Below are 25,256 nucleotides of genomic sequence, written 5' to 3'. Positions count from 1 at the left end.
ACAAGAACAGTGTTCCAAAGTAACCAGCTGCTGCACATATTTTAACTTTCCAACGGTAGTAACTTCGCGATTTTTGACATATCATCTTAATATGTTCTTAATAACAGTAAAAACATATTCACCAAGTTTGTTTTTTCAATTTTCTATTAAAGATTTCGATAAAAATCAGACAAGAAATTTAGGTGTTAGGGCTTTAACAATGCAATGTTCCATGAAGAAAATTGCATTTCCAATGTACATAACTACTGTAAAAGTAGTTTTTCGGTACTAATTATCGAAATCATCTGTAAAAAATGGTAAGATAAACCCCTTAATATCCAAAAGTATTTAAAAAATGTAGGAGCGCCTACAATGGAATTCCATATAATTTACATATCCAACCGAATATAACTCCTTTATAAATATGTGCTTAACTCATTTTGGAGTCATAACTGATGTAAACCTGTTATATAAGTTTAATAAAAATCCGACAAGAAATGTAGGCATGCCACACATTGTGACTTTCAGATAAAGAACAGCAATGAAAGATCAAAATTTAAGAAAACGCTTTCGAGATAGAAAAGATTCTGAATTTTTGCAAAATTGACAAAAAAATTCCGAGATAAGAAAGTAATGTATCTAATAATAAAAATTTTGCAAATCAATTTCACATGCCGTTTGGAGCAAGGGTAAATACAGAAACTCGAGACATTGAACTAATGGAGATAGGGCATGTAAGAAGCCAAAATTGCTTCAGACGTGGGCGAGCAGGCCATTGGTGCAAGAAATGTCCCGTTAGGCAAAATTTTGGTCTTTGCATCAGTGTATTATTATGAAAAACCAATGGTGATTAGCGACGATGAAGAAGAAAATCAAATGGCCTCACCTCAAAAAGAAAACTCAGAGCCGGTTAGGAGAGAAAAAAAAATACCCTAAAGCATTATTAAAGTGCCAGTAAAATCAAGGAAACGAAAACAAGATTATTCAGGAACACCTGAATTGAAAAGGGAGCTGAATGCTGCATTTGCTAGTCGATATGTCATTTAAAGAGAAACTATCCTTACCGGAGGGAACCAGAAGATAATATGTTAAAAATGTATCCAATGGGGGGCTAATTAGCCAACAGACCGATAAGGGGACAAATAAACTAGGGTACTATCTCCATAAGGCATCCAAAAGGGGAAAGGAAAATAAAAAGTAGTTTAATTTGACTCTGAACCCTGGAACCTGTATCATTGAAATTGGAAAATCAAGGCTTAGGACATATGCTAGACTAGAGGAAGACATCCATATTTCTTCAATCTTAAGACCGGATAAGTAGGTAATGCTCAACCCCAGTCAGCTGTCATATGTTTTGTTAGATTGAACAAGAGCCTCCGAACACCTGACTCGAAACTTTGTGAGATTACCAATAAAGACACAGGTTACCCTCATGAGGAACCAGGTCTTACGCTTGAGGAATCTATTAATAGAATGAGTGGGCCACAAAAGATTCCCATTATGATTTTGAATCAGACCAATATAATCATTATACCGTGAAGAGAGGCTTTATAGTTGGAAAAAAACACCACCTCGAATCTTTTGAATTTCGTCGATGGCATGAACCAACAGGAAAAACACTTGATGATTTCAAAAGGAGATTTAAAAGTACCTTCCGAGTTTGAGCAAGCCGTCTTGAAATTGTTAAAGAAGAACACAAACCTTTTTGCAAAGAAAGACTCTGATCTTTCCCAGGCTGATACCTTAAAAATGAATATTGACACAAGAGACCATGCACCAATCAAGACAGTCCTTATCAGGTACCATTGAACAAAAGGAAAGTAATCATTAAAATATTAGAAGAAATGCTTGAGGCGAAGGTTATTGAAATGTTGAAGTCACCTTGATCATTCCTTTAGTAGTTGATAAAAAGGATGGTTAAAAAAGAAGCTGTGTAGACTTTAGAATACTAAACAAAATAATCTAACCCATTTCTTTTCCTTTACTTTTTACTTGACATACTTGTCCTCTTATGACAGTCTTCTTGCTCTACTACTTTAGATTTAAAGAGCGGTTACTGGTAGGTCGAGTTAGATAAAGAAATGTAATGAAGTAATGAAAAACTGCTTTTGCTTATCACAAAGGACTCTTTCCATTCAATGACATGCACTTCGGTCTCAATGGGGCTCCCACTGTCTTTTAAGAACACATGAATATAGTTTAACAGGAATGTGAAGACTTTGCCATAGCTTACTTGGACAATAAACCTTTTCTCTTTTAGAACACCAAAGAATATCTTAGCATCTTCAAGTGGTCGTCAACAAATTGAGGGAGTATAATTTAAGATTGAAATTGGAGAAGTTTGCTTTCTTTCAAGAGGAGACTAAATTCATAGTTTTTCTTGTTAGAAAAGATTGTGTTAAACCAGATTCTAAGAAAATTTAACCAATTAAGAAAATTCCAGAACAAAATCCTGCAAAGGAAATACAAGGTTTCATTAGCATGTGTTCTTACTATCAAAGGTTCATACCCTATTTCCAAAAAATAGCCTTGCGTACCCAGATACAAACAAGTCTTTGTCTTGTACATAGATGCCAGTAATAGCTGTATCGGAGCTTGTTGACTCAGCAAACCAACGACAATGATGAGAACCCAACCAACAACCTCACTCCTTCGCAAATCAAATGGGCGACAATTGAGAAGGAAGGTTTTGCAGTTTATAATGCACTGCAAAAATTAGGGTATTAGCTGCAGAATGTGGAATGCATTATACAAACCGACCATAAGCTGCTTAAATACATTTAGTTTTCGCCTATTGAGATTATGAAATAACAGCAATGGCTGCTTAGTATATCGGGTTATAACTGTCAGCATGTCAAATATATTTAAGGCAAGGATAATCATTTTAGCATGGGGTATAACTATTATACTTATAACCATGGAAAGAATATCTTGACTATGAGAGGGTGTTCTACAGCTAGCATTTCAGAAGTTATTACACCGAAATAACAAAGACATTTTCCAATCTACCAAGAACCATAACTCTGGATTGACAAAACTGAAAATCGTCAATATCAAACTTGACCTCCATTTTGTCAAGAGTAACAACTCTAAATTTGAAAAGCATTGGTTGAACGGTGCCATTCTCCAATCGATCAAGGAACAGGACTCCCTGAACAGTAAAAGTGAAAAAACGTCAATATTGAACTTGACCTCCATTTTGTCATCAGTAACAACATATTCATATTTGAAAAGCTTATCGAACTTTACCTCCATTTTGTCATCAGTAAGGGAGCTACCATTTGATTTTTATGGGAGGGCTAGGATGAAATTTGAAAAAAAAATAGGCAGGACAGAAGTTTTGAGTAAAAAAAAAGGCAGGATGAGATTATTTGCAAAAAAAAAAAGGCAGGATGACAATTTATGTAAAAAAAAAGTCAGGATAAACTAAAAAAAAAAGGCAGGACCGAATAGAGTGAAAAATAAAAAGGCAGGACCGAGTAGAGGGAAAAATAAAAAGGCAGGACAAAATTTTTCATCCTAGCCCCCCCATAAAAATCAAATGGTAGCTCCCTAACAACATATTCATATTTGAAAAGCTTATCGAACTTCACCTCCATTTTGTCATCAGTAACAACATATTAAAATTTGAAAAACTTAATAAACATTGGTTGAACAGTTCGCAAGTTATTTCATGGAAACAACATAAAACACAATTTTCAAATCTCTCAAGGACCTTAACTCCTGAACGTTAAAAGAGAAAAAAGTCAATATCGAACGTCCATTTTGTGTTCAGTAAAAACATATCAAAATTTGATAAGCATAGGCTGAATAGTTCATAAGTAAATGTACGGAAACAACATAAAGTGCCATTTTCCGATCTATCAATGATGATTATTCTTGAACAGTAAAGTCAAAATCTAACTTGACCTCCATTTTGTCTTTGGAAACAACACATTAAGATTTTAAAAGCATTGGTTGAAAGGTTCATAAGTTATTGCAGGGAAAGTGTTGTAAGTCACCCACTGTACTTCATTTAAATAACGCAGATTTTTTCCTTCTGAAAACCAAGTTAAACATTGCAATAAATTTGTAGTAACTTATCTTGACCAATGGATGTATAGATGAATAAAATAATGTGTCCCAGGACACGAATGCCCCCGTTCAAGCTTTGCAATTTTAAAAAGTTAAAAAGGGGTTTAACTCTAGAACAGTAAGTGACTCACTCCCCAAATTCGAACTCTGTCTGCTAAATTCGGATCTCATACATTGTGTATGAGTTCATAAAATTTGGACGAGGAAAACTTCAGTTAGAGTGCGGAAACCAAAGATTTGCAATTTTCCAAGTTATAAAGGGGAATAATTCTTGAACGGTAAATGACTCACTGCCCAAATTCGAACTCTGCCCGCAAGTTTTGATTTATAGCATTGTGTGTGAGTTTCATCAAATTTGCATGAGACAAACTAAGGTTAGTGCGGAAACGAAAATGGAATGGACGGTCAAGGGTAACACTACATGCCGCCATAAAAGTCAATGGGGATTGATAGCCCTTCCCTTATATTTACCAAATATCAAATTTTAGTTTCAATCCCATGAAAGTTCGTGGAGTTATCATTAGGTAACCCATTTTCTGCACCTACTTCCATTTATTTTTAGTAATAATCACCTTGAGGTATGTCCTCAAAATCAATAGGGATCTGGATCAATATCCCAATGCGCCTCAAATTAAGGAACACAAAAGTTGTGCGTAAATGAAAAATCTGTGTAGTGATATTGGACATGTTTCAATTTTTAACAAGTGACTTAGCTTAACTATTTGAGCTGATTTGGAGAGCAGAGGACCATAGAATAAAGGTGTAAAAACTATGGAGTTATTAATGTATGCAAAAAACTAAATTTTCAAAGAACTTATTGTGTGAGATTTTTTAACCTCGAGAAGCTGCATCACAAACGACTTTTCATTGTTTGCTAAATTATGGAAAAACGAATCTCTTCATACTCCGAAAATTTAACCACATACGTGAAAATGTCAGCTTCAAAACGAGCCATCATACATATTCAAGTTTATGATATGAGCAGAGGAACTGAGGAAAAGGCTACCGTACCATTACCACCTACCTGAAATGAATTGCGCATCTGTACCCATCTGCCTCTCGTTACATTACGGTTTTTTTTTCTTCTATTGAATGCATATGTACTTATTCAATATTTAAGCTGCTATATATAACTGTATTATGTATTTTATTTTGTTTTTATTTTTGTCTTTTCTATTTGTATTAATAGTTATTGAAGGCCTCATGGAAGATTAACATGTCATTGTTAAATGTGTTACCTTCTTTAAATAAAGAATTTTATTTATTATTTACATGTGACCCATTTATGCTATTAGGCTCCACATCCATGTAATTATATAAATCTATAATCTGGAAACTACTTTCCTGCACAAATTTGGATCTATTTTAGGTAACCAAGACCTTGAAATTTTTTGGCAATTTTCATTTATTTTGACCTTGAAAGTGGTGACCTCAAAATCAATTTGGATCTTCCTCTCATTACATGTGACCATGTATCCCAGTAAAGTTGCTTTTCTTAATAAAATATTTCACTAAGCATTCAAACTTTCCTGCAAAAGTTTCAGTCTGTCTTTAGTTACTATGACCTTGAATTTTGACATAGTGACCCCAAAATCAATAAGGATCTTCCTCTTAGTATATGTGACCATATATGTATCTTTGGTTACTAAAAGAACTTGAGCAATAAGCTGCATCCTGAAACCAAAATGACCGACAGATACAAAAAAACAATAATGTGTCCATAGTTCACGGATGCCCCACTCGCACTATCATTTTCTATGTTCAATGAACCGTGAAATTGGGGTCAAACCTCTAATTTGGCATTAAAATTAGATAGATCATATTATAGGGAATATGTGTACTAAGTTTCAAGTTGGTTGGACTTCAACTTCATCAAAAACTACCTTGACTAAAAACTTTAACCTGAAGCGGGACAGATGGACGAACGGACGGACGGACGAACGAACGGACGCACAGACCGAAATACATAATGCCCCTCTACTATCGTAGGTGGGGCATATAAATCGTAAGGGGTTCCGCGTTACCCTGTGTCTCGCCTGCGATTGCTGCTGTAAGTGTAAAAGTGTACTGTTGACTTAAAAAGTGAGTCTATTTATCAGTAAAATACAGAATTCAAAAAAAAAATCACTTTTTCTTTAAATGCTATGAAGGTTTACATATTCATCATGTCAACAAATTTAATCCTAGACTGTCTGTAAATGTTAACTGTAAATAAACTGTTATCACAGAGATATGTCTCGCTTTTTTGTAATTTCAATAATGCGAATGTTGAATTTAAAATAGCAACACTTTCACATGTAAGTTTTGCAAATATTCAAAGTCAATAAACCATGACTGAAGGTAAATGGCTAAACAATCTCCTTGGAAATGAGATGTGCCAATGCTAATACAACTGCATACCAAATACCATTGACTTATCACAAGTATTTCTCTTTAAACAAACCTAAACACAAACTAATAAATGTAAACTAAGCAAAATTTCAAAGTCAATTAACCATAACTGAGGGGGCAGGGTCAAATAATCTCCAGGGTAATGAGATGTGCCAATGCTAATACAACTGCATACCAAATATCATTGACCTACCATTCGTGGTTCCAAATAAACCGACTTAATCACAAACTAATACATGAAAACTAAGCAAAAGTTTCAAAGTCAATAGACCATGACTGAGGGGTCGGGCCCAAATAATCTCTAGGGAAATGAGATGTGCCAATGTTAATACAACTGCATACCAAATATCATTGACCTACCACTAGTGGTTCCCCATAAACTGACCTAATCACAAACTAATACATGTAAACTAAGCAAAGTTTCAAAGTCAATAGACCTTGACTGAGGGGGCAGGGCTAAATAATCTCCATGGTAATGAGATGTGCCAATGTTAATACAACTGCATACCAAATATCATTGACCTACCACTAGTGGTTCCCCATAAACTGACCTAATCACAAACTAAAACATGTAAACTAAGCAAAGTTTCAAAGTCAATAGACCTTGACTGAGGAGGCAGGGCTAAATAATCTCCATGGTAATGAGATGTGCCAATGTTAATACAACTGCATACCAAATATCATTGACCTACCACTAGTGGTTCCCCATAAACTGACCTAATCACAAACTAATACATGTAAACTAAGCAAAGTTTCAAAGTCAATAGACCTTGACTAAGGGGGCAGGGCTAAATAATCTCCATGGTAATGAGATGTGCCAATACTAATACAACTGCATACCAAATATCATTGACTTACCACTAGTGGTTCACCATAAACTAGACCTAATCACAAACTAATACATTGTTGACGCTGCCGCCTCTGCCGGAAACAGCATACCTCTGTCAAGCGAGACAAAAACAAAGTCCATCTATCAGAAAAACACTAAAAATGAAAATAAATTGCTTCGCCGAGCACAGCTGGATACAACCGCAGAAGTCCAACCCTGAACAGTTGGGTCAAAAATGAACACAATATTCGAGCTTGATACAGGTCTGAATTTGGATTGAAATTAAATGTTTGACACATAATAGGTTTCTGACACAGAATAACTGTAGTCAAAGAACTTAGAATTGGTTATATGATTTGAATTTATATTCAATTTTTTGCTTATGTGCAATTCACTATGCTGTTGCGAATTGCACCCGCCCCCCGCCCCCCACCCCCACCCCCCCCACCCCCCAAAAAAACTTACCCCCCTTTTTTTTTGCTTTTGTGCAATACACTATGCTGTTGCAAATTGACCCCCCCCCCCCCCCCCCAAAAAAAAAAAAAATTTCACCCCCCCTTTTTTTTTTTGGAAAACAATTTTTTTTTCACCCCACCCCTTTTTTTTTGCAATTTCTGAAATCTAATGAGAAAAAAAAAAATTGTACCCCCTCCCCCCCTCCCCTTTTTCCAAAAAAAAAAATCTTTCCCTCAAGATATGGTCATTATCTCAATTAAAATTTCCAATGGAGTTTGCAACCATAATTACCCATTTAAATACATCATAAAAGTCTTAAAATAGAAAATGACATACATAATCATGTCTAAAAATAATATATCTTTAATCAGCATTTTTATTATATTTATTAGTAACTTCTAAAAATAAATTGACAGCTAATCACCTCAAGACAATACAAAATTTCTTTATACATAATTTTGAAGCAGTGTAAGGGAGGTAATCCAAATTTAACATTGTACTTAAAAGTGATTGTCCATTAACAAGGAAACCCTTGTTTTTCCCCCTTTTTTGCCCCTAATTCCTAAACAGTTTGAGCCATTACCCCCCAAAGCCAATCCTAACCATCCCTTTGTGTTATGGAAACTTGTTGTACAATTTCAGAGAGATCCATACACCATTCCACAAGTTATTGTCTGAAACCTAGAAAAATGCTTATTTGGGTCCCTTTTTTGGCCCCTAATTCCTAAACTGTTAGGACCATAACCCCCAAAATCAATCCCAACCTTCCTTTTGTAGTTATAAACCTTGTGTTTAAATTTCATAGCTTTCTATTTACTAATACTAAAGTTATTGTCCGGAAACCAAGTGTCTTCGGACGAAGACGTGATACCAATATTTGACCACAAAAATTTTTTGCGGTCGTATAAAAATATCTTTCAAAAGTTTGCTTCAGACATTATCTCTTAATTATTATAAAGCTTCTGCCAAAGTTTCATAAAACTCTATGAAGGTTTGAAAAAATAGTTGATGTGTAACAAACTTTAACCCCAGACTATCTTCTTGTTAACTGTAAAAAAACTTATCCATTTATCAGTAACATACAGAAAAAAGAAAATAAATATTTAAAAAAATTGCTATAGATACTGTATTATGGTCATAAACAAGCTTCTTATTAAATTTCATATATTTCCATGAAGGTTTGACAAAGTTAGTGATGACTGAAAAACTTTAACCTCAGACTGAGCCCGAGTGTTTAAATAAAAAATTAAGTCCATTTATCAGCAAAATACAGAAAAATGAAAATAAATATTTTCAAAATTTTGCTCTAAAGACTGTCTTTTGGTCATAAACTAGCTTCTGTCCAAATTTCATTAAATTCCATGTAGGTTTGACAAAGTTATTGATGTCTAAAAAAACCTTTTAACACAGACTGAACCTAAATGTTGACGCTGCCAAAGGAATCTAGGATCGCTGTCTCTCGCTTTTGCGAAATAAATTTTGCAGGCGCAACAAAAATCACACACATTACTTTGTAGCATGGAGTATAATTATCATAATTAGAACTAGAACACACCCGCAATATCACGGATCCGTGACTGAATTAAAGTACCTACGCTTCTTTTTAGCCTGGATTTTTAGTATTCTTATTGTCATCTGATATAGTCATGCTGATTGTAAGGTGCACAGTTTTCCTTTGGTAATCTAAATTATGTGGAAAACAAAAGGGCCTAAAATGGTGTAATTTTAAACAACACCATTGTCCTATATTAGTTATACATAAAGTTGAATTCTTTGATTTGTCGTTTTTATGTCATGCCGGGTAACAAATTGGAACTTGTTATTATAGTAGTATAGATGGAGCATGTATACCTTGAGGGAATGATTTACAGCTTACCTGGCAAATATAAAACATAACATTGGCTTTATACTGTTCTTTATATACATTAAAATGTTTAATTCCTTCTATGAATTCGCAAAGCAAAGTATTTCAAACAACAATATAGACTACGATTTAAGCACATCACAATAATTTGTTGTGACTTTATCATTACAATCATAACATTATAAATTAACTGTAGTCATAGCAATAAACAGCATTTTAAAAAGTTTACATGTATGTCAATATATAATCTTGTACTCAGGAAGTGTGGGTTGTCTGAATGTGAGAATCATTAATCAGTCTATCAGGATAAACAATTACCGTTCTGTTTATTTGATACATGATGAAAACTTGATTTTGATTTCAGTATGCACCATCCTTATTAACAAAATTTGTGGTAAACCCTGATGAAGCACAACATTGTGGTGTTAATTTAATGGTCAATCCACTATAAACTCATATGCGTCACATTCACTTGCATTGATATATAATTACAAGCACATATAAATGGAAATCTGAATTTATGAAATAAAAAACATAAATCATTCTTTTGTCTTGATTTGGATAATTCACGTTGATTTTAGCATTCCATGAGATCTAAACTTTACGGCCCAAGAACATATACTCTCTTTTGACATTTTTTAAGGGTATATAAAGTTGGAAGGCAATAAAAATGAATAATTTATAGGTAGAAGCATTTCAAATGAATTTTGAAACAATAATAACTTATTATTTTTCAATCTTATTGTTTGCATTAATAATGGTTTTTTCCTTTATCCTTTAGCAATAAAGTTAAACAAAGCTTTATTGCTATTTATATTTATGGATACTGACCAGTAGATTTTGGAAATCTTTCTATAAATGGTACATAATTTCAAACTTTAACCCTTTCTAAATAATTTTTCACTAAAATTTCACATTTGTGTGATGTAAAATATTTCATCTTCTAATACTTCTATTTAAAGGTAGCATGCTAGCCTCTCCAATAAAAAACATCTTTCAGTTTGATATTATGAGCTATTTTAGCAAAGCAATGTTGCAATAATGAAACCCAAAGCCGTCATGTACCATTACAATAAAAATGTATCACTGACACAATAACTATGCAAGTTACAATGAACACAATGTCCAATTAACATTAATCTACATGATAATTACATATACATTTTAAATAATATTGTCAGTGTCCACAATGTTATATATACAGATCATGTTCCTTCTGTGATGGACTTTGGTATCTTGCCATCAGCTGATGGTTCCATGTTCACAATAACAAGGTAAACAAAGAAAGCCACCAATAGGAAAATAACAAGCTTGACCCACATTGGTATTCCACCACCAGATTTCTCTTCTGTTGTGGATGTGGTCTCTGAAGATGCTGTAGGTGATGATCGTTCTGTCTTTCCTCTTGTTCTATAAATAAACAATGGTGATTGTTTGAACATGAAATATGCTGTAACTTGACAAGGTATCTGATCATGATAAAGTATCACAACAACATGTTTCCAAGAAATTTCCATATTACTTTCACAAGTAAAGTTACATTTTTACAAAACAGAGGTCACCATATTTTTATTAATTCAGGAAAAGTGACTATCTCCTGGCAGCCAGACAGGGTGAAATGACAAGGTAGGTTGACTTCAGTAAGAAGTGAAAGTCAGTTTTGTTTTAATTGAAATTCAATTCAAGAATGTATAATTTGAGAAATTGAAACAAAGCATTTGCATTAATATACACTGTATATACTGGAAATTAACATTCTAATGCAATTTGGCATGTAACCCCAATTTTGATTGGATGACCTCTGCCATCAATTCCATGGTTGACGGTCGGAGTCATTGGCAACAATTTTGCGCAATCGCAGTTGAAATTTACAGGATATTCAAAATGTTTATTGATGAGCATTTCAAGAGTATTGCATTAGAATAGGAATAACAGTACTGTATTTTTAATAGTTGCGACTGTCAATTTTTTATTTCACAGTTGCAAATATCAGTATAAACTGCTTCGCCAAGCGCAGCTGGATACGACCGCAGAGGTCCAAACCTGAACAGTTGGAGCAAAAATGGACACAATATTCAAGCTTGATACAGGTCTGAATTTGAATTGTAATTAGATATTTGACACATTATAGGTTTCTGACACAGAATAAATGTAGTCAAAGAACAAAGAACTTAAAATTGGTTATATGATTTGAATTTATATTCAATTGAAGATTTCTTAAATCTTGAAGAAAAAAAATTGACGCCCCCCCCCCCCCCCCCCCATCCTTTTTCCAAAAATAAATATTTGAAGAAATTTTCTTGTTAATTTCTTAAATCTTGAGGATAAAAAATTGTCCCCGCCCAAAAAAATTTTTTTTTACACCCCCAATTTTATTTTTACCCCCCCCCCCCCCCCCCCTTTTCCAAAAAAAAAAATCATTTGAAGAAAATTTTCTTTTTGTAAAATGTGGTACATTTTAAGACATCAATACACTTAAACACAAGTTATTGTCTGAAAACTAGAAAAATGCTTGTTTTAGACCCTTTTTAGCCCCTCATTCCTGAACGGTTTGGACAATTACCCCCAAAATGAATCCCAACCTTCGACTTGTGGTATTGAACCTTGCGGTACAATTTCAGAGCAATCTATATACTTATACACAAGTTATTGTCCTGAAACTAAAAAAATGCTTGTTTTGGGCCCCTTTTTGGCCCCTAATTCCTAAACAGTTGGGACCATCACCCCCAACAACAATCCCAACCTTTCTTCAGTGGTATTGAACCTTTTGGTAAAATTTCATAGAGATCCATACACTTAAACTTAAGTTATTGTCCGGAAACCAAATGTCTTTGGACGACGACGCAGACATGATAGCAATATAAGACCCCAAAAATTTTTTGCGGTCATATAATTACTGACTTTGCTCCGTGTCTCCAGTAAAACTGCATTTGTGACTGTCAAATACTCAACTGATGGTCGCAACTATTCAAATACAGTCCTGTTGTTCCTTAATTCACATATGCCACTTTTGTGCATTATTTTTCACTTGGACTCAAAACATCTTGTTTTGCTTGTGTCTTTTGTTATTTTCATACACACACAGATTCTAGTAATAATCAGCCCTCTCCAATCAATATTTAATTTGGACAAATGGCAGATCACAAAATTTACCTGATTATAAACAATCTATGGCACGAAACATGGATGAAATTAGGATGTTTATACTACAATATATGTGAAAAACATTAGTAAGATATTATTTTAACCATGGTTTAATCAAATACCATATTTATTTCGTTCAAAAGCTTAATCGTTTACTGAAAACTGGTATAAAAATGGCCAAAATGAAAGAGCTTTTAAAAAGAGAAATGCGAGGACACCGTAGCATCAACCATGGAATTGTAAACTTTTATTTGTAAAATAAAATATATGTATCATTGATATTAGTTTATCATAAGTCTCACTGTGAACGTATTTTGTTACACATTATCATGCTCCTTTAATTATATACCTTGCAGTCAGTGGACGCCTGGTTAATACAGGATTCTCTGTGATTTTTTGTTCTACTGGTTCCTCAACAGGTTCGTCAACTGGTTCTTCTCTTTGAATTCTTCTTGGTGGAGGACGCCTCCTTGGTGATCTTGGCTTAACAGGTGGTCTAAAATTGATCATGTTCGAGGAATTAAAACAACTTACAGATGTTATTTATAATAGCTGAAGCATGAGCTCACAAAAATATAACCTCAGAGCTCCAGATAAGAATTCACAAATTGGGGTTTTTACCCACCATTTTTTTATGTAATTGGGTGATAAAGTTTTTAAATTGCATTATCAATTCCAATTCACCCCTCAAGCAAATATCAAATTGGGTTTTTCACCACCAAGCTCCTTAATGTATTGGGTTTTTTCATCAACACAATATTGAATGTTTAGGCATGTTATAATCACATTATATCAACCCCATGCAGATGTTTTTCCATCTTAAATGTGTTTCTTTCTTTGTATATATGCTAACTGTTTTATTTGGTTTATTCACTGACGAGCAATTGTACGTTTAATTTGTGTCCTATTTTAAACGTTCTGCCAGTTTTGTATTTTCTCACAACTTATATAAACTGCAGCTGGTGTCACTAGTTGGACAGTTACTAATTACCTTTCTAGATCCCATATGATCACCCTACAGTTTAGTTGGGGTAGGCGTGGCTAAGTGTTCAGATTTTTATGTAATATATGTGAAATTTAGGTGCTGTAAGAAAGTTTTGCCAGTCCTTTCACCTATTTGCCAGATCTACTTTTTAATAAAAATAATAAGTAGTTCCCAGATTTAAGATATACCCCAAAACCTTGACCAGGTTTATAGGTTTAATGACGGAGACCACATTCAACTTAAATTTACAGAGTTAAATTTACAAATAATTCTGCAACATCAAATAAATAAATGACAATGTTAAACTGCACTTGCCAATAAGACAACTATCATAAGCATACAGAACAATAAGACCAAAACAAAGAAAGTGTCAAGATGCATTGACGTAAAAAACAGATATGTGTATTCACTCATCAACTAAAATGAAAAAAATAATATATAAACTAAAATTATACTTGAATGTTTTTGTTTAATTTAATTTACATAAATCTGGGTTAAGTTGTCCCAGCTGATGAGAACTTTTGGTTTCTGATGCTTTCCAACTACATACATCATGTCATAATTGATTTGGCCTTTCACTTTTTCCAACTGATTTCGTTCTTGACAAAACCCCGTGTTTATCGTTCTAGCAATGTTCTCGTTAAGGTACACAAACGGGTCTTGTTATCATCATAATAACTTTCCCTAAAGTATCAAAAAGAAGCTGAAAACATGCTTCTATTCAATATTTTTATTGGATATTTACTTTCAATTTAATTCATTGTATGTTATGATAAATCCCGAGCAATTCGAAAAAAATATGACAACAAGACAAACGCTAATTGGATAAACGCCGAGAAGATCGAAATGTTTTCATAAACACGTGTACCTTTTGAGCAACGGAAAATTCCAACAGGGACCCATTTCGGCTACTTGATGCAGGGCTCTATTTTTAGAACGAAAGGACATTTCCAATTATAAATATTATAAAAATAGATTTACGCGATGACTGTAATCAGATAAGGGTAAATAACGCAAACGATAGCGAATAAAAGCGTTAAGAACTCATGGTTTTGGCATATAATTGGGTTTTCCTTTGAATGAATTGGGTTTTTGAACCCTGCAATGGGCAATTGCATTGGGTTATTAATTATTTGTATTGCGTGATCACGCAAATACGCAGCTTATCTGGAGCTCTGTAACCTGATTGTCTGTTACCACCTTGGAAACAGCAGTGACTTTCTTGTTTACATGCATATGTTGTTTTCAGATAACTACTCCAACATATTGTGGATTATTAATCTTTCTGGTTTTGAAGTTTATGTTTTATTCGCATGTTTTCACATTTTAAAGACTTTGTAACATCTGTAAACTTGCATAGTAGTTTTTACCATCTCCTTACAGATTCCAAAGTTTTCCTTTGTATTTTTTTTTTAAATACTGTTTCTTAACTAAGATATTACACCATTATAAGGTAAAATGATATTGTCCAGTTAAAATACAAGGACCATATACATGTGTACAGCATATGTAAGTAAACAAATTTTAGGTGCAAAATATTGTGCACAAGGCTACACAATTTTTCTAGTTTTCTTATCCTATTTCTTATATGAAATTCTGATAAAGACTTCATTTAATTTCTATCCCCATACTTACACCAAGTTCAAATTCTAAAAGGATTCCAGAAATTTCAATTTTTTTTTCAACTGTATATGGCTAGAATATACCTTTTCCAAATTATATTACACCTTCTTTATGACAAACTGTTTTCTACCTGATATTGACAACAGTTGATTAGTAATCTAAACATAGAATAGCAAATAATCCTTATTTGCAGTTGGCGGTATTTTGTGCAACTGTTAAAGCTTCCATAGAAGGCTGTTTCCAGAGCAATATATATTATTCACAGTTTAAAATGATGAAACCTTGACCTTAAACGATGCCCCAAAAATATTAAAAACATATCTTTCATTTTTTGAGGATTTTAATTTTTTTTTTCTATATTTACAGTTCATAAGGTTACTTACTGTTTATCTTCATCATCTGGTACTTCATCTACAAAAATAAAAATAAATAAAAATTTGGTACTTGATTGAAAATTTGCTGAATTTGCCATTTATTTGCATATTTTTATTGTCTGGGTTGAATTTATGCCTTGTTGGCACTTGGTTTTACTTAGAGCTTACTATAGTGTAAGTATCTGATTATTGTAATGACCTTTAAATTTTAAAGTTGAATGTCAATAAACTACTATTTCTGTGATGTTCCCCCCTTACCTTTTTTTATTCATAAGCCTTCTGTTGTCACAAATTCATCCGATCTGCCAATTTTTTGGTTGATCAAAAAGTTGACTTAGTTTTTTTTTTAAACTTAAGCCTTTAAAATTAGCATAAAAATAGTCCAGTCCAAATGACAATCTTAAATGTAGATTTCTATCTTTTTTCTACAATGCAACATTCAGTTCAACATTGTAATTCTGAATAGAAATTGTGCAACATTTAAATTCTGAATAGAGTTGCCCATTAGTACACGTAGGAGCTGCTGCACTACATATTCACATTAAGACATCGATACACACATTTCTCACAAAAATGTACAAACAGGGTATTAGCATGTCACTCTTTCATACTAATTATATGTATTATGTACATGTACAGTCAGAAAATATGAATGATAAGAGATTTTTTTATTGTTGAAGACCATATGTTGATTTTAAAATGTCTATTTTGTTTTTTTTTTAGTTCTTGGATTGCTGTCTCATCAATGTGTTCATATTGTCTTTAATAATAGAAAAGTGTCTATGCAATGCATCAAAGGTCTACCATTAATTTCAAATTCTCCACATGACATAAAAACATTTAAGACCTAATAAAACTGGTATCCTTAGTACTTACCATACCTCTGTTGAAATAATTTAGGTGAAACTTTTATAGCATCCCCTGAGCTCTGCCTCAGTTTCACTAATTTCTTTTCATACACTCTTCTTGTTGTAGCTGTAATAGTTTGTTAATCATTATGACTTAACATTAACAGTTGTATATCATAAAGCTCTACATGATTTTTTTTTACAATGGTATGATTAAGAAATAATTCATGGGGGTTTGAATTTATACTGATTTTACCACAGGTTGCCCCTTTATGCTAAATATTTTACCACGAACAATAGCGAGGGGTAAAATATCAGCATAAAGGGCAAACCCATGGTAAAATCAGTATAAATTCAAGTGCCCATGAATTATTTTTATTCTTATAGGACAAATACAGCAATTCTTTTGGATCCAAGTGCTCTAGGTGAAGGCAAATATTTGCCGTTCCCTTAAATAAACACTATTATATTGAAGTAAAAGAACGGAGCAAACTGAACTAGTGACATGCTTAACCTATTTACAATAACGCATTTGGATAGGTTTGGATGAATTAAAATGATAGTTTTACTTATATGTAAAAAAAAATTGGCTTATAACACATTTTGTCGTTTGTTTATGTTTCCTTGTTTTGATGACTTTCAGTTTCACAATCGTGCATTTTCCTGTAAAATGCTTATTTTCTTACGTCATCGTTCAATGACATAGGGTAGCTCATTCATAAAAAAGCATATGATGTGGGAGTATGATCGGAACAGCCCAAACAATATATTCATATTTTACCATGGGTTTGTACTCAAAGCATTTGAAGAACGTCATATTAGAATGATTAATTATGGTAGAGTAAAATAAAAATCTAAAAAATATATACATAAACATTGTAAGATTATGTGTGGAGTATAAAATCTGCCAGTTAGGGCCATTCTGGGTTGATTTTTTACCAATACATGTACCTACATGAATAAATCATTTACAAATTCCATCAAAACAGTGATATGGTACATGCATGTTCATTCAAGGCTGAGCCCTTATGCTAATGTACTATGGGTACTTTTATATGGTACCGGTATAAACATTTCTACACATCTGTTCAGACTTGTAATGTACAGTACATGTATACTTATGTCACTCATGGATTCCCATCAATTCAATTTCCATTGATTGCTTAGGACAATTTTTTCTGAGGGCTATTCCATTAAAACATATATGGGACTCAGGGAAGGCACTTTGAAATCATACTAAGGGTGGTGTCAAATAGAGAGAAAATTTGCCTATATAGGTTGTTACCTTATTTTTGACAGTGTCTTCCCTGGGTACCATGTACCGGTATGTTTAAATGGAACAGCTCTGACATTGGTGGATACAAGCCATAAATGTGGCTTTTTACCACTAAGCAACTCTTTTAATGATCAAACATCAGTCAGAGCTCTGACATAAACAATTCTGAATTGTCAAGACTTCTGCAAGTCAGATTATGCATTTTTACAATGGAGTAATAGCATTTTTTTTACTTTATAAAGTCAGAATATGACAGACTTATTCAGGTCAGAATATGTTCAGTGGATTGTGAAGTTTCAGTATTTTAAGATTTGTAGCAAACCTATTCAATAAATTACCATGAATATTTGTATGATGCATTACAATACCAAAATCTATCTTTTCATGGTAGCTTTCAAGTAAATCCATTGCTTATACAGAATTTTTTTTTTACAATAAAATGGTATGTATTTGTGATAAATTGTAAAAATATAGTCATGGTTAATTTCATACGACTCTTGTTTTTTTAGGGTCTTATTCATATTTTTTGTAGATCAAAAAATGTTTGTGGAAGGCATTTTTAACATTGTCATGTGGATGCTCAACTTTTAAATATGGGTGCATATTTGTAAAAGTCAGTTTATGTTTAAAAATGATGGGAGGTAACTCATGACACTAAATATTCTGACTTGTTTATGTCAGAGCTCTGACTCGTATGCATATCACTTTCATTTAAAATTATTAAAATATTAGACTTGAACAGATCTAGATTTGCCACTGCCTATTGGTAAAATTTGTCTCTTTTTACAAATGATCATACATAACATCCATAACAGTATCATAATTTTTTGTTATGACAAACAAGTATTTTTTATGGTCTGTACCTACTTCCAATAGGCCCAGGTGTAAAACCTAAAAGGCGTAGTTCATTTGCCAACTCTTTATCTGACAAATCTTCAGCATTGATAGTCATGGCTTCCTTTGTCTCTTTCTGTGGTTCTTCAAATGAAACCTGCAGAAGAAACCATTCAGTATAACTAAAGCAAAAATATCATTACGTGAAACTAAAAGTCTTTTTTATTATATACATTTTGTAGAAGTGTGTTCGAGAAAAAATTTGTAAGGGGTTCCGCAGAACCCTGTGTCTCGCCTGCGATTGCTGCTGTCAGTGTAAAAGTGTAATGTTGACTTAAGAAATGAGTCCATTTATCAGTAAAATACAGAATTTTAAAAAAAATCAAACTTTTTCTTTAGATGCTATTTCATGGTCTTGAAGATAAGCTCTGTCCAAGTTTCGTAATAATCCATGAAGGTTTACAAATTTATCATGTCAAAAAAGTTCAAAATGAAAAAATATTATAAATTTCATGCGTCCAGAGTGCTTTTCTGGATTTACCCTCATCAGGAACTCTCAAAGTCAAATATTAGAAAGCTAAGGATGTATAAGAACTGAAACAGTTGAAGAGCTACGTGTATGTCCAAAAAGGACCTTAAAATAATTTGTCAGATCTGAGACTACTATAACACAGAGATTGGTCACTTCCCGTACTGACCAGTCAAATGGTAATTAATTGTAAGTCTTCGATCACGTGACTCGGCACGTGACTCGCAATGATTGACAAGAAGGATTCGACCGCCATTTTTGACAGCGAAAGAGAAAATAATAATTAACAAATGTGGATTTATAAAGAGTGTTATGTTCCGGTAAGTGTGAATATAAGATTTGACATGTTCATAAATGTTGGTTTATAAGCACTTTAAATAAAATAAGTGCAGTTATAGACTTGAATTTACCGACCAAACCGGAAAATAACCTCGAGTTATTACCAGTCCGTTGGACAGGGTCCATGAGCAACTCACCCATAACTTACATTCAGATGAACAATCTGTTTTCCGGATAATGTATGTGCAAGCCTTAGTAATTAACCGATGTAATGATGTAAAATTTGTAATTATATGAAATTCCAATTTTTCTGTATCAGTAAGTTCCCGCTGCAGAACTGAGAAACACACGAGACAAGTTGCACACACACAACATGAGGTCTGATAGGTGAATTTGTATTGTTAGTGAAAGAAATTTAGATTTATATTGGTTCCCTTGATAATATATATGCAGTCTATACATGCTAGTATAATAATATTATGCAATGAAAATGTGTCACCATGTGAAATACCAGTACATCATGAGTTCCTAAATAGACGTATTTTTTTTAAATAATTGACCCAAACATGATGTAAAAAGTACATGCACCTTTGGTCTGCATCCTTCATCAGTTTAACTATTTTGATCCATATTGACATGATTGGTCAATTACTGCTGAGTCTCAAAGTCTCAGATTACTGTCTTAAAAATTAATGAATTGCCTATGCTATAAACTTGACAAAGATTATTTCTTTTTATTTATAATATATTCTTTATTGTAGGAATACCCCCAGAAAGAAATCACGCATTAGAAGAAGGGAGAAGTACTACAGGAGAAAATGACTTTTTTTAGTATTTTTTTAATTTCATTGAATTTGTCATGCTTGTCTTACATGGAGAAATAAATATTTAAGTCTTTGAATATACATTTTTATTATTATATACATTAAAACTAAGACAGGAATGCAGAAATTCACTAACACACTCAGTTTGGAAAACAGTTCAATGAAAGAAAAAAAAACAAGTAACCACACATCTTTATATATTAAAGGAATAGCCACTTGAAGCAAACTTTAAGGAGATTTTTATATATTTTTGCTAATGATCATCAGACAACTCCTTTAGTCCAAATGAAGTTCAGTGAAGTGGATGTAAGTTATTGGAATGCACCGTAATTACCTTCAACAATGAGAAAACCTATACCGTGCAGTCAGCTTCTAAAGTCCCCGACATTGGAAAATATATAACAATTCACTAGAGAAAACGAAGTGTCTACAATAACCAAGCAATTTACGAAAATTCAAATATGACGGACATGAACCAACAGCAACCACTGAATTACAGGCTCCTGACTTGAGACGGGCACATAAAGAATGTGACAATGATAAATATTTTTAGGCGCTCATCACCACCACTAGCATGGGACATTGGTGTAACGACATAACATAAAACAAACTTTAAACATAATTTGAAAATAGTTCATTTCTGTTTAATCAGGCTGACTGTACATGAAATATTTGCCATTGACAAGCAGTTGTGAATCGAAGTTGAATTTACAGAAAGGTGACATCAATATATGCTATCATATTTAACATTCTTGTTTAGATCTGACATTGCTACGTATTTATACATTCCGCATTATTTTTGGCTTCTCAGAATTTTCACATGGTAAACTGTCAGCAGTTACCCAACAAAAAAATGTTATAGGGAACCTATTTACAAAGCATCATGCCGACAACAATTAACATGGTTTGTCACCAAACATTGAACAAGCACATTAATTTTATATTTGCTGTGGCTAAAAAAACTAAAGCAAATCACAACTCTTTTCATCTGAGTTGCTCAATTATTAGGGTTACAAAAAGCATAGCGATATAACTAAAACATACGACACTTTAACAATAGACAATATTCAAATTTTCAAAAACTTTACGGCTCTGTATTGAAGCACAAAATTTCTTGTCCGGGATTTTGAAAGAGGGCACATATTTCTGGTGTTGAAAAAATGTCATCGTAATTTACACTAATGGGGTTCTATTTATGTTAACATAGAGATAATTTGATTATTCAGTCACGTAATTTTGAAGCTTCTTCGTTCTGATTTACATGTACTTGCGGTTGATGCTTCTTTTGGAGTTTTTGTAGTTTTTGCAGTCTTTGCAGCAGGGACGTATATAGTCATCCTCAGATTCAATATCTGATGCAGTATATTCACCACGTAAAAGATCAAGATTGAGATCACTATCATCCCAAGATAAAAAATCAATGTTACTGGACATTGTGAATTGAAAAATGAAAATGCCGGCGATATTTTGGGAACATATATATAATTTGTAGGGCTTATGTTTGCTGCTTTATGTATCCATTGCAGTTATAACCTCTTTCCTGATCTGTTACGTAAGGAAATTACTCATTTACCTTTAATGAAATTTTTTCTCTCTTCTGTGATCGCCGCTTATTACATTGTTTGCAAAAACTTGACCTAATTATCAGACGGAAATTTAAAAAAAGTGGGGGCGGGGGGTTGAAACTTGTTTGAAAAAAAAATTCACGTTGGAAAATCTGAATGAGGGTCTGGATGGGGTTCTTTATTTCCTATAATTTCTATGCCATTTTTCTCTATTCTTTAAATCTTAATAACTTATTATTTTCTCTTCTCTATTCTTTATTTGTCGGTCCATTTTTCTCCATTCTATATTTTTTTTGTCCCTATTTCTCCATTCTATTAAACCCCATCCACACCCTCCTGAATCCTACCACAAGTGCACCGACGATATTTGACAAGGTTTACTACAATAAACATGTATATTGGGCACTCAGCAGTGAAATACCTTACAAGTATAGAATAAAAGTTTACTGCAATAAACGGAGCCTCGTGTACCTTGGGCACCCAGCTGTGAAACAAAATTCGTCTCCCATGCTTATGAGACTACCTGTCTTTACAGGTAAAATAATTGTATATTAGATACAATTAATGGACGTGTAGCAAAACAATGTAACTGTAAGATTGATAAGATTAATCACATTCACATTTTCAAGAGTGGCCGCATAATAACAAACTATTAACAAATTATTAATGATTAAAAACAAAAATTTAAATATGAATAGATATAACTGCATTTGAAAGATAAAAACTATATTCTTTTTTTTTTTTGATTAATTCAATTTTGTTTTTAAATTATTTTTAAAAGAAAAATAATAATATCCGCTACTGTTATAGTATTCTCAGTGATAGGTGATATATGTCGTCTGCTACGGTCGAATACGAAACTACGTTAAAATAACGTAGCTAACTACCGGAGACTCAGATAATCCGATAAATCTATAGTGACCAATCTCTGTGTTATAGTAGTCTCAGGTCAGATCCATCTTTATTTTTAAAGGTCAACTTTGCCTGAGGGAGAAAAAGTTATTTTAAAGATTATTGGAATAAAACAAATACATGTGTACGGTTAACTTTTTATTCGCTAGTAACATAGGTTTTGCCTATTAACATATTATCTTTTAATGTATACCGTTTCAGACTCAATGTCAGAATTGGAGTTTTGTTCGTCTTCACTTTCGGTTTCCTCAACCTCTTGTTCAGAACTTCCTTCAACGAACTCGTCTTCGAAAATACTAGGATCGTTTAATTGACTAATGTGTTGCTCATAAAGATCAACCAAAACTTGCTTTTTAGACGTAGAAGGTGGCAATTTCACGTTAAAACGTATAAGTTCTTCTTTCAGTTTTGCTTTTGTCAATTTGCTGGGATCTGTAAAAATGGGCATTTTGATTGGTTATTGTCTGTGTTGTAAAGATGGCGGGAAATAAAAGCCTATTCCGTTTTATCTTACGGCTAATATGATTGGCTTAAAAATTACGTCTAAAGTTTAACACAACACCAAGAAAGAATTAAGAACAACCAAGGACATTGATGAATGTGACTAGAAGTTTTTTTCATCACATAAAAACCGTCAAATGGTCATTTACTAAGCACAAAATAAAAAAATGGTAATAGGCACAGCCAATAAATACGACTATCAAATTAAAGATCTGCCATAAATGCCAAATATCCCAAAATAACAAGAAAGTTAATATTAAGATACGACAAAAGACAACCGCTGGTTTTCATGCTATCTCATTCGATGAAATCCTTTTTATTATGTCGATCATCGAAATAACAAAAGGCAAATAAAGGAATATAACAACCGGAAGTTAAACACTGTGTTACCTTTAAAACTAAACCAAAGTCATTGCACTAAATGGTCCTAAATGCGCATATCGATAATAAATAATATGTCTCTTTGGTAATCATGGCTCGGGTGAGGCCAAACCGGCTCATGATTGGAAATCCATTGAAGCCTGATTCAAACGTTGAAAAATGACTAGTAAAACCAAAAAAGAATCAAAAGTAAAGTAAAACCTGGACAAGGAATCGGAGCTATGCATGAGGCAAACACATTCTTGTATTCAAAATTATTTTCCAAATTTTATAACAGCAAAAATTAAAGTATTATGGCTAATTCCACCTGAAGTTTATTTAACACAGGGTATTTTTAAAATTCTTTCAATCTTTACTCAAATTAATAGTATTACAGCCAAATATGTATACTTTAAGGTACTAACTATGTCTTGGCTTACTTCTAAACAGGTCATCATATTATAAAAGCCTGAAGAATGCTCAAAACAGCAATTTTGAGAGATTTTGGAAAATTTTTAGTTTTTCTCCCAAAAATGTCCAAGAACATCGTTAACCAAAACCAAAATTAGTTGGAAGTAAAGCTACGTACTTTCCTTCGGCAACCAATTCATTCATTTTGTTTAGCCATGTTCTTCGATGCACAATTTGACAAAAACACGTAAAATTTGTTTTAAAATGTCTTCAACAGACAGCAACATGTACGTAGAACTGAATAACGTTTTGATTTTATCAAGGAATTTTATAGTAAGATACTATTTACTATTTACATCCTTGATTTTATGGAAATATGTAATATGGGTAACACTTTTTTAAAAATATGATATAGATTATCTAATATTCAATCTTCCAGTAGGATTTTACAACTTTTGGAATTGGACGCCCTGCTCCTTTTAAATTTACACTATCCGTATTTTCATCGGCATGCCATGCCGAAGAACAAATTTTAATATAACACAAGTAAACTTAACATGAAAAAAATTGAAAAGGTGAAGCATTGACTACATAAGGGCCAACAACCCACCAGCGAAATCAAAATAGAGCATATTGTTTTTGCTAGTTTGAATTCGCTAGACGCTTGAAAGAAAGAACCATTTCAACTCATGCCTGTAGCTCTTGCTGTTGAAAGATGTAAGTACTTTCATTAGTTTGAATATATCTTTTTTTGTAACAATAGTTTAGTTATATTTACGACGTTACTATAACAGGTAGGATGAGAAATACCACCTACTGTTTAAGAGAAACATTGTGATTACAGATAAAATGTAGATAACGACTTTATTTTTTTTTTATAGTATTGAAATTTTTTAGTATCTGTAACCCTTTAAACGTAACTTGTGGTAATGCAAGATTACAAGCATTAAAAAAACTTCATTATAACATAATATAATTATGGATTGTACACACCATAGGATGCAACAAGATGAACATGGCCATAACAAAGTTTGTCATGTACGTATATAAAAGTAAGGAGATGAGGTATGATTGCCAATGAGACAACTATCCACCAAAGTTCAAACACAGAAGGGGGAAAATATGATAACCCAAACTACCAGTTATACCTTAAAATGCCCGACAATATTTCATACTGTTATTATCTTTATTTAACTGA

The 25,256-nt window shown here is 32.9% G+C and overlaps 1 protein-coding gene and 2 long non-coding RNA genes across 4 annotated transcripts in view; 2 read left to right on the top strand and 1 right to left on the bottom strand.

The window, feature by feature from the left end:
- LOC127710846 (uncharacterized) overlaps positions 1–25,256 on the top strand; it is a 116,441-nt gene that overhangs the window by 30,340 nt on the left and 60,845 nt on the right. The gene's annotated exons all lie outside the window — the stretch shown is intronic.
- Positions 9,628–23,258, bottom strand: LOC127710675 (lamina-associated polypeptide 2-like). 2 transcript variants are annotated; one of them, XM_052216626.1, is made up of 6 exons: positions 22,980–23,258; positions 18,711–18,834; positions 16,596–16,694; positions 15,729–15,756; positions 13,087–13,233; positions 9,628–11,003 (listed from the first exon to the last, which is right to left on the bottom strand). In XM_052216626.1, the coding sequence occupies exons 1-6, from the start codon at positions 23,232–23,234 to the stop codon at positions 10,799–10,801; spliced, it is 858 nt and encodes a 285-aa protein (XP_052072586.1). In that variant the 5' UTR covers positions 23,235–23,258; the 3' UTR covers positions 9,628–10,798. The 2 variants fall into 2 exon arrangements, with proteins under 2 accessions (XP_052072586.1, XP_052072590.1); XM_052216630.1 differs by lacking the exon at positions 9,628–11,003 and adding an exon at positions 12,037–12,799.
- LOC127710818 (uncharacterized) lies at positions 19,330–20,386 on the top strand. The gene is made up of 2 exons (XR_007986346.1): positions 19,330–19,526; positions 20,247–20,386. It is a non-coding gene; the product is annotated as an uncharacterized LOC127710818 (long non-coding RNA).

This window comes from Mytilus californianus, unplaced genomic scaffold (assembly GCF_021869535.1).
Source record: "Mytilus californianus isolate M0D057914Y unplaced genomic scaffold, xbMytCali1.0.p SCAF_1, whole genome shotgun sequence".
Classification (NCBI taxonomy): Eukaryota; Metazoa; Mollusca; class Bivalvia; order Mytilida; family Mytilidae; genus Mytilus; species Mytilus californianus.
This window is presented reverse-complemented; position numbering and strand designations above follow the sequence as displayed.